General features: G+C 42.7%; 1 protein-coding gene across 3 annotated transcripts in view; it reads left to right on the forward strand.

Annotated features, from left to right (window-relative positions):
- The window catches only part of TENM1 (teneurin transmembrane protein 1), a gene marked incomplete at its 5' end in the record, with an annotated part of 652,563 nt that overhangs the window by 268,245 nt on the left and 368,128 nt on the right, over positions 1 to 16,190 (forward strand). For all 3 annotated transcript variants that reach the window (XM_079765170.1, XM_079765171.1, XM_079765172.1), the window contains one exon: positions 10,431 to 10,669. In XM_079765170.1, coding sequence (XP_079621296.1) covers positions 10,431 to 10,669 — 239 coding nt within the window. The remainder of the gene's footprint in view (positions 1 to 10,430; positions 10,670 to 16,190) is intronic.

Below are 16,190 nucleotides of genomic sequence, written 5' to 3' on the forward strand. Positions count from 1 at the left end.
AGATGCTCAACATCACTAATCAACAGAGAAATGTAAATCAAATCCACAATGAGATGTCACCTCACACCCATTAGAATGGCTACTCTCACAAAGATACAAAATATGTGTGAACAAGAATATAGAGAAATTGGAACCCTTGTGTATCATTGGTGGATTATAAAATGATGCAACTTCTATGGAAAACAGTATGGAGATTCCTCAAAAATTAAGAATAGAGCTATATGATCCAGCAATCCCACTCCTGGGTGTATATATATATATATATATATATATATATATATATATATATATCCAAAAGAATTTAAAGCAGTATCTCAAAGAGATATTTGCACACCCATGTTCATAGCAGCATTATTTATAACTAGAGGCCCAGTGCATGAAATCGTGCGGGTAGGGTTCCTAGGCCTAACCTATGATCAAGGCCATCTTCTTCCCATTTGCCAGTCCCCAGGCCGAATGCCACCTCCACCGCTGAGGCAGGTAGGTCGCAGGCGTGCCCTGCAGCTTCCTTCAGCACTGCAAGCCCAAGCAGCAGTGGCAGCAGCAGCAGTGGCGCCTGCATGAACGCCCCGAGCAGGCAACGCGTTCCATCAGCAGCCAGCCCAGCACATGTGCATGGAGTTGAAGTTGCCGGCGCTAACTTTCTCGCCGGCCTGAGCCGTGAGCAGCTGGGGATGAGCTGGGGATCCCAACAGCCTGACAGCCAGCCTGGTCCTCCCGCCACCCACCCTGGTTCCCCGTTCACCATCGCTGATCCATCAGAGCCAGCAGGCCATGGGGAGGGACCAAGAGGTCAGCCATTCCGCCCGCTTGCCAGTCCCCAATCCCACCCCGCCGCCACCCACTCGCTTCCCAGTGGTTCCCCATTTGCCTGTGGGTGGGGGTAGGAGGGTGGGGGAGGTGGGGGAGGGGAGGGACCAGAGAGGTGGTCAATGTTCCTCATGGCGACTCGTCAAGCAGTCATTCTGGTCATTATGCTTAAGGTCCCTGGCCTTTTATTTTATAGGATAGCCACGAAGTTAAAGCAGCTCCAATGCCCTACAAATGAATAGATCAACAAAATGTGGTATATAGACAATGGAATATTATTCAGCCTTGAAAGGAAGGAAATCCTGTCATATGCTACACATGGATGAACCTTTAGGACATTGTATTAAGTGAAATAAACCAGTCACAAAAAGACAAGTACTGTATGATTCCACTTACATGAGGTCTCCAAAGTTGTCAAATTCATAGAAACAGAAAATAGCATTGTTGGTTACCAGGCACTGTGGGGAGGGGGAAAAGAAAAATTGTTGTGTAATGAGTCTAATGTTTCAGATTTGCACATTTAAAATGTTCTGGAGATCTGTTTTCCAACAGTGTAATATACTTAACACTACTTAACTGTACATTTCAAAATGGTTAGGATGGTAAATTGTATTTTTGTGGGGGTTTATCACAATACAAATGCATTTTATAATTTTTAAAAAGAATATTTAAATCCTAGATTCCACTATCCTATCTGAATGGGATTTGGTCCTAATAATTGACTCAAGGCCTTTTCAATGAAGTCTTATTTTTTATTTTTTTAAAAACAACCTCAGCTTCTACCTGGAAGTAAGTTGAATTTCTTCCTCTAGGTATAAAAATGAGTCAGATACTTATAGCTAAGGGAATACAAGTTTAGATATTCATCTCATAAGTATATGTACAAGATGTAAAAGAAAAAATCCATTGGGTATTTATGAATCTGTTGTTACAAAGCTTTAGATTTTTGTCTGTTTCCTATAGAATTTTAAGTGCCACATTATATCACATTATTTAGTGCTAATAGATAACCCTCGGAATTATGTAGTGTGAGGGGCTTAAAAAGAGAAAGTATATTTTCCCTTTTTTTATAGATGATTTTAAAATCCTTACAGGAGCATTTATTATATTCCCATTTACCACCACTGGGTCTCATCAGTCTTGAAGATATTTTTTTTCAATTTCCTTATATGCCCATTTCCTTTGGCAATATCTTGCTTTTCCTTTTTAAATTTGAACTTGAATATTAAAACAGATGCAAAGGAGAGTACTACTTACACATAAACTCTTGAACTGCATTTTTATCATTTGCTCTGTGGAAAAAAAACCAATTGTATGAAATTGATAGCAACATTTTAGTATATCCTCAGGTCCCCAGGGAAAAGCAATGTGCTTAGACAGATGATCTGATTTTATGAGCACATAGCTGAAGTCTAGCACTGTGCATTTGTCTTTATGCGGCTACTTTTTTCAGGGACTATGAAAACACATTTAAGCAGTAACTTCACTTTCCAACAATGTACTGCAAAGCCTAAGACAATGCGGAGCATTTGCATTGCTGTTTTGCACGATGCACATTAGAGAGATCTCCTTCAGCATAGAATCTTAATCTGAGCTTGTTAATAAGAAAACAGGAATTTTAGTATATGAACTCATTTTATTATCTCCCCTCACTGAGGACAGTGATTTGGATTCCATTCAAATATGAATTAGTTTAAATGTTGCTCTGCTGCCAACTGTTGAATTTATTCATTATACTGTAATATTTTACTTATGAAACTGCATTTGGAAATCCTTTGGTGTATATCAAGATGAAATTACAGTGCTCAGGGATATCGATTATTGCTTGTAATTGCCATCATAATAGCCAACAATGCTGTCTTTTCTTTTGGTCCTTTTTCTGCTTCTTAATGATCTACCAAACCAAATCAATAACCAACATATTGGGCCACTTACGATGTCTCAAAAATCCAATTGTTTTCCTTCTTAAATATGCAAAGGATCGAAGATTATATCTTCAAACATTGAATAAAAGATCTCCATACTGCTGGGCTTCTCTTTTATCCGATAGGAACATATCAGAGTATTGCTGTACAGGATCTTTTATACGTGATATTTGTAAACTCCAGAGTAACCACAGGGCAGGGATGGGGAGATGGGGAAACAACCCCACTCTGCTGTCTGCAAAATGCTGCACTTTTGACTCACTAGTCAATTAGATGGCCAAAGGGGAAAACACAGGCTGGGGGAGCTAACCAGACATTAAAGAAGAAATCCATTTCCTTGTGACATGGGGACAATGATTTCAGGGCCTAAAAAGAAAGTGCATTCAGATGGAAGGAGCATAATACTATGTCACTTTTTCAATAAAATATATGTATTCTTATTTCTACTATATTATGTTTCTCCATTCTGGGGATAAATTTGAGTGCCTTTGTAAGCAGCAGTGACTCCTTTAGGTTCTTAACAATGAAAGAATAGCTTCTTTGTAATGCTTCCCCATTCATCCAAAATAGTTAAGATGATATTTAAAAGGTACTATAAAAGCATGTGACATGAAGAAGAATAGATATGTATCCTGTAGTACTGATAGAATAGATTGTATTTGTTTAACCTGATTCAATTAACCCAGGAGATTAGAACCTGGTGCTCATCCAGTGGGGACTGTGGTTGGCAGGTAGTGTGGGCCAATGGAAATACACCATCTGGAAAGCAACCCGATCCCAAGTTCATTCATGTCTTTAGACTACCTATGTTACCTTTACGTAATTCACTTTTATTCTCTGGGCTTTGGTTTACCTAACTGCAAAATGAGGTGTTGGGCTACTGATTTCTGAGATTCCTTCCAACTCTGATTCTCATTATTTTGTCATTGGTCCCAAAGGAACAGGCTAATAGCATGGCTCAATCCAGTATTATCCATATGCCAAAATCAATAGCAAGCATGCTTCTTCTGTGCCTTTACAGGCCTGGATTCAAATCTTAATATGTTCACTAGCTGCATAACCCTAGTATAGTGTACTGTAGTGTAGTGGGTAAGAGGGTGGCTCTGTAGCCAAACTTCTTGGGTTTGAAACTCAGCTTCACCAGTTACTAGCTTTGAGACCATGGACAAGTTACTTAACCTCTCTGTGCATCAGTTTTCTTATCTATCTGGCAGTACTTAGGTAATAGGGTTGTTGTGAAGATTAAATAAAATACTCTGAAGTATTTAGAACAATGCCTGGCACAAATAAGCATTTAACGAATGTTAACTTCTTATTATCATTATGATAAGTACAACTACCACTCTACTACTAAACCTCGTTTGGCTTCTGTTTCATCATCTGTAATATTAGAATAATAGTATCAACCTTACAGATGTATGAGGATCCAAATAATGCATATAAAGTACTTACTTTGATGCCTGGACTTCTTAGGTGCTCAATAAATCATGTTCACATAAATAGGACCAACTATGCATATGGTAGATGTTAGTCAGTGCAATTTTTTTCACTTACCCTACCCACAATCTCTTTGATACTAGTTCCAAAAGCAATATAAGATCAAGGCATGAAACTTTTTAAAATACCCTTATTATGCAAAGGGAACACAAATTATTATTTTTCCATGAATAAATATATATATACAGTTTGTAATGTTTAAAATTTATATCCTACTACAGGCCTGGTGCATGAATTAGTGCACGGGTGGGGTTCCTCGGCTTGGCCAGCAATCAGGGCTGATTGGGGCCAGGGGGTCGAGGGAGGGACTGTGGGAGTTTGGCTGGCTCCAGGAGGTTGGCTGTGGTAGCGCACTAACTTCCAAGGGGCAGCTCCTGTGTTGAGTGTCTTCCCCCTGGTGGTTAGTGTGCATCATATCCACTGGTCAACCCGTCATTCAGTCGACCAGTCATAATGGTCGCTTAGGCTTTTATATATGTTTCTCTCTCATGATTGCCAAAACTGTATTAAAACCTACCTTTTTCCACTTGGTGATACCTGTAATTATTTTTTCTAGTGAATAGATATACTTTTACAATACAATTTGTAATGCTGCATAGTATTCTACTATGTGTTTATAAAAGAACTAGAGGCCCAGTGCACAAAATTTGTGCATGGGTAGGGTTCCTAGGCCTGGCTGGCAATCAGGGTCGATCAGGTTCCCCACCTCCCTGCCCCTGCCTCCTCCTTCCCTCACCACCCATGTGCCCCACCTCCCTGCCTCCTCCTTTCCTCACTCCCTCAGCACCCCACCACCACTGCTGGTTGCCCACCATGTTCTACACTGCCCCCTGGTGGTCAGCACACACCATAACAGCGAACTCTCAGTCTCCAGAGTTCAATGAGTGAATTCTTATATGCATTGTCATACATATCATTCCTGAGGATAAATTTATATGGGCATAATTATTGGGCCAAAGAATATGCATATTTGAGAACTTATGATGTATAATGCCAAGTTACCCTCCATAAAGGCTTGTGACTTTGGACTCCCCTCAGCAACCCAGCCCTAAAGCAAAATTCTCCAATGTGGATATTTTTCATTAACTGGCACATAGAAAGTTCATATAAATAAATAAATAAATAAATAAATAAATAAATAAACTAGAGGCCCGGTGCACGAAATTTGTGCATGTGTGGGGGAGTCCCTCAGCCCGGCCTGCACACTCTCCAATTTGGGACCCCTTGGGGGATGTCCGACTGACTCTTGCAATCGGGGACCACTGGCTTCTAACCACTTGCCTGCCTGCCTGCCTGCCTGATCGTCCCTAACTGCTCCCCTGCTGGCCTGATTGCCCTAACCGCCTTTGCCTCGCCCCACACCTGGGTCCCAGGATTCCATCCTCTGGCCAGTCGCTGGCACCCGGGACCCGGGATTCCCTCCCTCTGGCCTGCTGCAGTCACCCAGGACCCGGGCCGGCTTTGCCTGGGCCGGCTGCAGCTTCAGGGGACCGTGGATGGATGGCTTCACCCGGGTTGCAGCTGCAGGTGCAGCCAGTGGCACCCAGTACCATGGGGCAGGTGTCAAGTCCCTCTCCTTGGCTGCAGGTGCAGGTGCAGCAATTGACGCCCAGGACTGCGAGGTGTGCAGCTTGTCCCTCTCCCTGGCCGCAGCCCCAGCTGGCACTCAGGAATGTGGGGTGGGAAGCTTGTTCCTATCCCAGGCTGCTGCCTGGCTGGTCTCCATTACTCTCTCATGAGCTCATTTGTGCCTGGCTGTTCCCCATTCCTCTCTCCCCAGTGTTGAGTGTCTGAGCCGTTACGGCGTGATGACCATTTGCATATTAGCTCTTCATTACATAGGATATATATATCCTATCTAATAAAAGAGAAACATGCAAATTGACTGTACCTCTGCTACGCCCACCAGCCAGCCAATCAGAGTGAGTATTCAAATTAACCCAACAAAGATGGTGGTGGCCATGGAGCTGGAGTGAGCAGGAGGCTTGGGTTGCCCCTGGTGATGGAGGAAGCCAAGCTTCCCACCCGCCCTGGCTGGCCCTGGCCTCCGTTCAAGGCTACAAAGTTTCAATTATAGAAGATAAATAAATCCAGATACCTGCTTCCAGCCAGCCCTGGCCTCTGCTCAAGGAGACACTGAAAAAAACAAAAAGGAGGGGCTGGGAGCTTGGGTCGCTGGGGGGCATGACCAACCTGCAAACAGCCCTCAGCCCCTCACCCAGGCTGGCCACGCCCCCCCCAGCAAGGACCCTCACCCCATGGGGGTGTGGCCGGCCTGCAAACCACCACAGGCCCCTCACCCAGACCACTCCATGCCCCAAGGGAACCCCCACCCTAATCCGGGACACCCTTCAGGGCCAACCAGCCGGCCCCCACCCATGCACCAGGCCTCTATCTATACTAATAAAAGGGTAATATGCTAATTAGACTGGGAGACCTTCTAGGAGACCTTCTGGACATTCTTCTGGACAAAGCCATGTTGACGGGGCCGAGGTAGAGGCGGTTGGAGGCCAAGAGGGGAGGGCAGTTGTGGGTAATCAGGCTAGGATGGGACAACAGTTATGGGTGATCAGGCTGGTGGGGGGCAGGGCCATTGGGTGTAAGCAGACTAGCAGGGGGGCCAGTTGGGGGCAAGCAGGCCATCAGTGGGGGTCAGTTGGAGGTGATCAGGACAGCGGGGGGGGCAGTTTGGAGTGAGCAGGCCAGCAGGGGGGCAGTTGGGGGCAAGCAGGCCAGTGGGAAGGGAAGGTGGGGGTGAGCAGGCCAGCAGGGGGTGCAGTTGGGGGTGAGCAGGCTGGCAGGGGAGGCAGTTGGGGGCAAGCACACTGGCACGGGGGGCAGTTGGGAGTGATCAGGCTGACAGGCGGGCATTTGGGGGCGAGTAGGCCGGCGGCAGGGGGCAGTTGGGGGTGAGCAGGCTGGCAGGCAGAGTGGTTAGGGGCAATCAGGCAGGCAGGCAGGCAGGTGAGTGGTTAGGAGCCAGCAGTCCTGGATTGGGAGAGGGATGTCTGACTGCCAGTTTAGGACTGATCTCTGTAAACTGGCAGTAGGACATCCTTCAAGGGGTCCCAAATTGGAGAGGGTGCAGGCCAGGCTGATGAACACCACCCCACCCCATGCACGAATTTCATGCACCAGGCCACTAGTATATATTTATTGCTCTTTAAAAATGGAGACATGGAGGCTAGAAATCAGTCTTTAAATATTATTGACTAGAGGCCCGGTGCATGAAATTCGTGCACAGAGGGGCTTTGTCCCTCAGCCCAGCCTGTACCCTCTCCAATCTGGGACCCCTCAAGGGATGTCCATCCCTCTCACAATCCAGGACTGTTGGCTCCCAACTGCTTGCCTGCTTGCCTTCCTGATTGCCCTTAACCGCTTCTGCCTGCCAGCCTGATCACCCCCTAACCACTCTGCTGCCAGCCTGTTTGCCCCCAACTTCCCTCCTCTGCCAGCCTGGTTACCCCTAACTGCCCTCTCCTTCAGGGTTGATCACCTCCAACTGCCCTCCCTTGCAGGCCTGGTCCTTCTCAACTGCCCTCCCTTGCAGGCCGGGTGCCTCCCAACTGCCCTATCCTGCTGGCCATCTTGTGGTGGCCATCTTGTGTCCATATGGGGGCAGGATCTTTGACCACATGAGGGCAGCTATATTGTGTGTTGCAGTGATGATCAATCTGCATAGTACTCTTTTATTAGATAGGATAGAGGCCTGGTACAGGGGTGGGGGCCAGCTGGTTTGCCCTGAAGGGCGTCCCGGATCAGGTGGGGTTTCCCTTGGGGTGTGGGGCGGCCTGAGCAAGAGGCTTGTGGTGGTTTGCAGGCGGGCCACACCCCCTGGCCACGCAAGCGGAGGCCCTGGTATCTGGAATTTATTTTCCTTCTACAATTGAAACTTCGTAGCCTGGAGTGGAGCCAAGCCTGGGGCTCCCTCCGAGGCCGGCATCCATTTGTGTTGGGGTTATAATTGAAACTTTGTAGCTTAAGCGGGTGGGCGCAGCCAGGGTGTGTGGAAAGCTTTGCTTCCCCTGTTGCCGGCGGCAACCCTGGCCTGCTCTCTCAAGCTCCATTCTGCTGCCATTTGTTTGAATTTGTTTACCTTCTATAATTGAAACTTTGTAGCTTGAGTGGAGGCTTAGGCCTGGCAATGGCAGGTGGAAAGCTTGGCTTCCTCTGTTACCTAGGAAACCTTGCTCTCTGTGGCTGTAGCCATCTTGGTTTGGGTTAATTTGCATACTCGCTCTGATTGGATGGTGGGCGTGGCTTGTTGGAGGTATGGTCAATTTGCATATTTGTCTATTATTAGATAGGATGATTTATGCTTTGAGGCATATAGCACATGTACAAGGTGATGTTGGCTTTTTGCTAGTGGAAAGGTTTTGTGTGGTAGTACTTTAACATGTGGCACTGTAATGTGCTTGCTTTAGCAGTGCATTTTTCTGCCCCAGGTGGCTCAGTAGAGTGATTAAGAGTAAGGGTTTTGGAGCCAGAATGACCTGGGTTCCTATTCTCACTGTCATTCACTTGCTAGATTTATTTAGGGAAGTCATTAACCTCTTTAGGCCTCTATTTCCTTTAATGTGCAATGAGGATAATGTAGCCTATTTCATAAGAGTGAAGACCGAGATAGAGTGTTAACACAGCTCATGACAGTTAGCACTCCACAAGTGGAAAGTATATGCCCCCTCCCCAAAAAATATGCTTTCGCTTATTTGTTTTTGGCAACTTCTTCCATGTGAATAAATCGCTACTATTTATGAAATATCCATGTTACAATAGTCATGAGCAGTGAATAATTATCCTGTAGTAATTAAAACATGAGAGTAAAGTGAAATTATAGGACAGGCAAAATTAATGTATGGAAGAAAATATTGCAAAATAGTGGCTGCCTCTGGGGGATGATGACAGGGATTTACTTAGGAAGGTAGGAGGAAATGTCCTGGGTGATGGATATGTTCTGTCTCTTGATAGGAGTTTGGGTTGCACAGGTTATTGTATTTGTTAAATCTCAGTAAATGTGCATTTAAAATTTATGCATTTCGTACTGAATAATTTTAATTGAAATATAGTATTTACATATAATGTTGTCTAAGTTTAAGGTGTGCAACACATTGATTTGATACATTTACATATTGCAATGTGATTGCCATTATAATGTTAGCTAACACCTCAGTTATTTCACAGAATTATTTCTTTTTTTGTGACGAGAATAATTAAGATGTAATCTCTTAATAAGTTTGATGTCTATAATACAATATTGTTGTCTGTGTTCACTGTACTGTACATCAGATCTCCAGGACTTATTTATCTACTAGTTGAAAATTTGTACCCTTAAACGTCTCTCTTATTCCCTCACCCCGTGCCCCAGTAACCATTCTACTGTCTGTTTTTACAAATTCATGGATGGACCTTGAGGACATTATGCTAAGTGAGATAAATTAGAAAGAGAAAGACAAATGGTATATGATATCACTTATATGTGAAATCTAAAAAAGCCAAACTTGTCATGTATAAATTCTATATTAAAATCTATAAAATATTAAAATCTAGATAATAATATGCAAGTTGAAATATGTGAAAAGAAGTATACTGATGTATGCAACTTACTCTGAAATGCTTAGAAACTAAGATGGACTGATGGATGAAAATAGAAGTGGAGAGAAAGGTAAATATCTGATAAAATGAGTAGAGTCCAATGTTAACTGTAGAATCTAGTTGGTGAGTGTATGTTTATTCATTATATAAAATATTTTCATGTCTGTATGTTTGACAATTTTTATAATAAAATATTGGGTGAAAATATATCTGTGAAAGCTAATCTCTAAATAAAATATTGGTTTCTAGGTCATTCAAATTACCAAATGCCTGATGATGCTTCTGTTTTTGAATCTACTCTTGAGTATCATAGTTAATGAAAGGGAACAGTATAGGAAATAACATCAAATGTGGGAGATTAGCACTCAGAGTGTGAGAAATTCACTCGACAGAAAGGCAGGGAACAGAGAACTTCTTTCTGCTTCTTAAAGGTCTAAAATCAGAAAACAAGAAGGAGACACCAAGGGCAATTTGGAACTAAATCTTAGGTACATTAAAATTGTATTGAGCCCCTCCCAGTTCCCCTGATGGTTTGAAATTAGTGGAGATTCTGTTTTTGTAGCAGTTGCATTGCTAAAAGCCCAAATTTTTGTTTCCTTATCACAGACATTTCCTGTTTAAACATGGATCTGGTTCCTCCGCTATCTTCAGTGCAACCAGTCAGAACTACCCTCTGACGTCCAATACTGTGTACTCGCCGCCTCCCAGGCCACTTCCTCGAAGCACCTTCTCCAGACCTGCCTTTACCTTTAACAAACCTTATAGGTGCTGCAATTGGAAGTGCACGGCCTTGAGCGCCACTGCAATCACCGTGACTTTGGCCTTGTTACTGGCCTATGTGATTGGTAAGCCCTTTTTCCCATGTCTCACTTTTCTTCTTAATCAAAGTCTTGTTTTGCTTGGGCGGTGGTGGTTCTGTCAATTCTGGGTCCTACAAATTTGAACCTAGGCTTAGTATTATAAATAACGAATGGATTTCTAATTAGTTTTTTTTACACGTTCAAACCTTAAATACTGCTAAGGAGAGTATGGAATGCTATTTGAGAAGAAATATTTATGCTACTAACACAATCTTATTGATTGCAATTACTGTAGTTAACAATTTTCCCTTCAATTAAAAGGTTTGTTATGGTTTTCTCATTAGAAGTCATAAGGACCAATCTACGATAGCTTCTTAAATTATAGTTAAACAATAATAGTGCTATTAAATTTTCAGGTAGCAATTTCATTAAAGTAGTAGTTATTTGGAAGCTATCAGAAAATCCAGTGCATAATTTCTTTCCAAGAATTCAGAGTTGTAACTGGGACTTTAAGATGTATTCTTATTTCTACAAGGTAAATGGCTGCAAATCTGTGTGGTTACTGTGTTTGGGAAAGTAAAGAGGAAAACAGTTGTGAGACACTTTTTACTTTTAAGAAAAATAATTGTTTCTTCAGTCACCCTGATTAAAGTCAACCTCACTTGATAGCAAATGGTATTGATTTTTCCGGATGGCATTTTGTTTTGACTGAACATTAATTTCCTTGATCCAGTGGTTCTGCAGTCTAAAATGTAAATTAACTTAAGAAACATGTATTTTGTAGAAGCACTATTCCTAGAATGAATAGAATATCATGGTAGGAAAAAAAGTTCTACCCAGGTATGTCACTAATAACTTCTTTTCAGGTTTAACCCAATTTCCTAATTGAAGCAGAATGACCCAGGAATATACAATGAATATGATTCTGAGAGGTAGACAAAAAGTTATTTAGGTTTTCCTATAATCCTATATAATAAAAGCCTAATATGCAAATCAACCGAATGGCGGAACGACAGGTGAACGAGCGGTTGCTATGATGCGCACTGACCACCAGGGGGCAAATGCTCAATGCAGGAGCTGCCCCCAGCCTGCAGGCCCCAGACCAGTCAAGGCGGGTGCCAGTGGGGGGCCCTCTGATCACCCCATCGGTCGCCCCACAGAGGGAGGCGACCTGTGGCAGTGGTGGGGGGCGGGGCCGGCCAGCGAGCAGGCAGCAGTGGGGGGGCGGGCCAGCCATTGAGCAGGCAGCGCCAGCCCCTGATTGCCCTGCCAGTCCCCTGCAAGGCGGGTACCAGAGGGGGCCCCCCGATTGCCCTGCCGGGCACCCCACAGAGGGAGGTGACCTGTGGTGGTGGCAGGGGCCGGGGCTGGGGAACAGGTGGCACCAGGCCAGCCAAGGCAGGTGCCAGTGGGGCCCCCAGATTGCCCCACCAGTCACCCCACAGATCAGCCCTGATCGCTGGCCAGGCCTAGGGACCCTACCCATGCACAGATTTTGTGCACCGGTCCGCTAGTTATAAATAATAAACTAAATTTGGTTGATTCTGATTTTTTTTCAAAATTTGAACAATAAAAATGTTCACAGAATCAATGTTTAAAGGACTTATAGAATAGGGAATGATCAGTAAATAAACATGTATTTTGTAGAGAAGCCACTGATAATGTCAATGATATAAGATCATAGCCTCTATTCATGTTTATGATTAAGTCTTTTATATTTTCACCATACAATCTGAATTTATTTAAATAATTCTACTATTAAATGTGGATAATATTACCTTACCATATAAAAATGTGTCTTTTATCTCAGATATTTCAGGATAACTAAACATGTGTTTATATGGTTTTTAATAACCTATAATGAGAAATAATGCTGAAGGAATGGAGGAGGGGGATGAAAAAGTACTGTAATATAAGCATGACTTTAATATGGAATCATTCAATACAAAGAGTAATTTGAAAAGTTTAAATACATTAGATGTCCTTTAAAATATTCTTGTTCAATTATAAGACAAACTCTTATCTTATGGGTTATCTTCTATTAACTGTTACTATATAGAGAAATAATGTTTGAGCTCTAAGACTTAACCCCTGGTGTAAACAAATCCAGGTAAAATCAAGCTCTTGATTATTAGTTTTATACTGTGTTCAAACCTATGTTTCTATTTAAATTTGTTATAATGGCCACTCTTGCATCAACAATTATACTGTATACTGTGAAATTTGTTTAGGTTATAAATTTATTCATTTCATTACCATGCTTTTTTATAGGGTAAAACAAAGGCATATAAATTGATCATGATAGTAAGGTAGTACAGTACAATAGCTATGATCATGGATTTTTCAGACCTCTGCCACTTTAGGCATGTTTCCTTGAGCAAATTACTTAAACTTTTAAGGCCTCAATTTCATCAACTATAAAATGGGCCTAAAACAGTACCTATCACATCGGGAATTAAGTGAAATGATAAAACTAAAGCACTTGATGTTTTTATCCCTAGGAATATATTAGAAGTCATTAATTTTGTTGACTCTGCAGATCACTGTGAGACATTTTACTATCTTCCAAGTGTCTTCTTAAGGCAGGGGTTTTAATACAACTAAGGGATCCTTTCTCCCAACTCCCTGCACAATGACAGACCAACCATCATCATCAACATAAACTCAGAGCCTAAAAAACTTATGTTGGCATATTTTTATTTTTATTGATTTAATAGAGGAAGGGAGAGGGAGAGAGAGATAGAAACATCAATGATGAGAGAGAATCACTGATTGGTTGCCTCCTGCATGCCCCCCACTGGGTATTGAGCCCACAACCCGGGCACGTGCCATGACCGGGAATAAAACTTGTGATCTCCTACCCTAACTGGTTTGGCTTAGTGGATAGAGCATCGGCCTGCGGACTGAAGGGTCCCAGGTTCGATTCTGGTCAAGGGCATGTACCTTGGTTGCAGGCACATCCCCAGTAGGGGGTGTGCAGGAGGCAGGTGATTGATGTTTCTCTCTCATCGATGTTTCTAACTCTCTATCCCTCTCCTTTCCTCTCTGTAAAAAATCAATTAAAAAATATCTAAAAAACAACAACAACAAACAAACTTGTGACCTCCTGGTTCATAGGTCAATGCTCAATCATTGAGCCACGCTGTCTGGGCATGTTGGCATATTTTTCCCCACAAACTGGAGATACGGCTTTAAGAATAAACAAATAGAATTAAAAAGAAAAAAACTAAAGCACTTGGTATAATGCCAAAAACATAATATTTATATTATAAACTAGAGGCCCAGTGCATGAAAATTCGTGCACTCAGGTGGGTCCCTCAGCCCGGCCTGCACCCTCTCACAGTCCGGGACCCCTTGGGAGATGTCCAACTGCGGCTTAGGCTCACTCCTCACAGGATTGGGCCTAAACTGCAGTCAGACATCCTTAGCACTGCCAAGGAGCCCGGAGAGGCTCCTGCCACCGCTGCTGTGCTCACAGCTGTCAGCCCGGCTTGTGGCCGAGCGGAGCTCCCCCTGTGGGAGTGCACTGACCACCAGGGAGCAACTCCTGCATTGAGCGTCTGACCCCTGGTGGTCAGTGCGCGTCATAGTGACCGGTCGTTCGCGGTGGTTCCGCCGTTAGGGTCAATTTGCACATTACCCTTTTATTATATAGGATGTTAAATATCATTATTGATTTTACCATTATCAACTTTATAATTATTATTCACTACAAAAATTCACTGATTCTCAGAATTAACCATTTTGTCCATGGCTGTATCCCAGCATCAAGAACAGTGCCTGGTACATAGCAACCCTGTTACTAAAAATTTATTGGAAAAAAACAGAATTGTACTAAGCACTTTATTTGCATTAGCTCAATTAATTTTCACAACAATCCTTAAGAGTAGGTACCAGTATTAAATATATTTTATAAATGAAACTGAAGCACAGTAAAAGTAAAAAATCACATAGATGGCACATTGAGATACAGAGGTCACATACTAAGAAGTGGGGACCCTGAGCTTTAAGAGAGAGCTGACTGACTCTAGTCACATGATCTTTGTAAATCTTTTTTTATTTATCTTTATTGTTGAGAGTATTACAGATGTCCCCCACTTTCCCCCATTGCCTCCTCCAAGAGTGCTAAGCCTTGTGGCCCCTCTATCACTGCAGTAAACTCTGTAGCTCATTTATTTCTCAGTCTTCTAAACAAATCCATTAGACAATTGTTTTCTTTTTTTTTCCTTGAGACATGAATCTATTCTTTTTTTAATAGTTGCTATTGCTTTTTTATTGTTTAAAGTATTACATATGTCTCCTTTTTCCTCCCTGTACACTCCCACCCCCCAGGACAAGCCCCCACCGCCCCAGTGTCCGTGTCCATTGGTTATGCTAATGTGTATGCATACAAACCCTTTGGTTGATCTCTTAACCTCCCCCTCGCCCCCCCCCCCCACCATCCCCTGCCTTCCCTCTGAGGTTTGATAGTCCATTCGGTGTTTCTCTGTCTCTGGATCTATTTTTGTTCATCAGTTTATGTTGTTCATTATATTCCACAAATGAATGAGATAATGTGGTATTTATCTTTCTCCAACTGGCTTATTTCGCTTAGCATAATGCTCTCCAGGTCCATCTCTGCTGTTGCAAATAGTGAAAGTTCCTTCTCTTTTACAGCAGTGTAATATTCCATTGTGTAGATGTACCAAAGATTTTTAATCCACTCATCTGCCGATGGACACTTTGGTTGTTTCCAAATCTTAGCTATTGTAAATTGTGCTGCTATGAACATAGAAGTGCATATGTCCTTTATGATTGGTGTTTCTGATTTCTTGGGATTATGGGTCAAATGGGAGTTCCTAGAAGTGGGTTACTGGGTCAAATGGGAGTTCCATTTTTAAGTTTTTGAAGAAACTCCATACTGTTCTCCACAGTGGCTGCACCAGTCTGCATTCCCACCTGCAGTGCACGAGGGTTCCTTTTTCTTCGCATCCCCTCCAGCACTTGTTGTTTGTCGATTTGTTGATGATAGCCATTCTGACAGGTGTGAGATGGTACCTCATTGTTGTTTTGATTTGCATCTCTCAGATGATTAGTGACTTTGAGCATGTTTTCATATGTCTCCTGGCCATCTGTATGTCCTCTTTCAAAAAGTGTCTATTTAGGTCCTTTGCCCATTTTTTGATTGGATTAGATTGTTTATCTTCCTTTTATTAAGTTTTATGAGTTCCCTATAAATGTTGGAGATTAAACATTTATCGGAGATAACATTGGCAAATATGTTCTCCCATGCAGTGGGCTTTCTTGTTTTGTTGATGGTTTCTTTTACTGTGCAGAAGCTTTTTATTTTGACGTAGTCCCATTTGTTTGACAATTTTTTTCTTATTACATTACAAATTATGTTAGATTTGCCAGTGCATCCATTGTAATGGTGATTGCAACTAAGATTTGTTGATTGGTGAGAGAGACCTATTGAAGTAATTTACTGAGAGATATTTTAGACAAAGAAATATCAGGCTAAAGGCTATCCCAGTAGATCGAATGGGTTCAACATGAGATGCTAATGGCAAACACTGTAACTTTGTTC

Source organism: Cnephaeus nilssonii (assembly GCF_951640355.1).
Source record: "Cnephaeus nilssonii genome assembly, chromosome: X".
NCBI classification, from domain to species: domain Eukaryota; kingdom Metazoa; phylum Chordata; class Mammalia; order Chiroptera; family Vespertilionidae; genus Cnephaeus; species Cnephaeus nilssonii.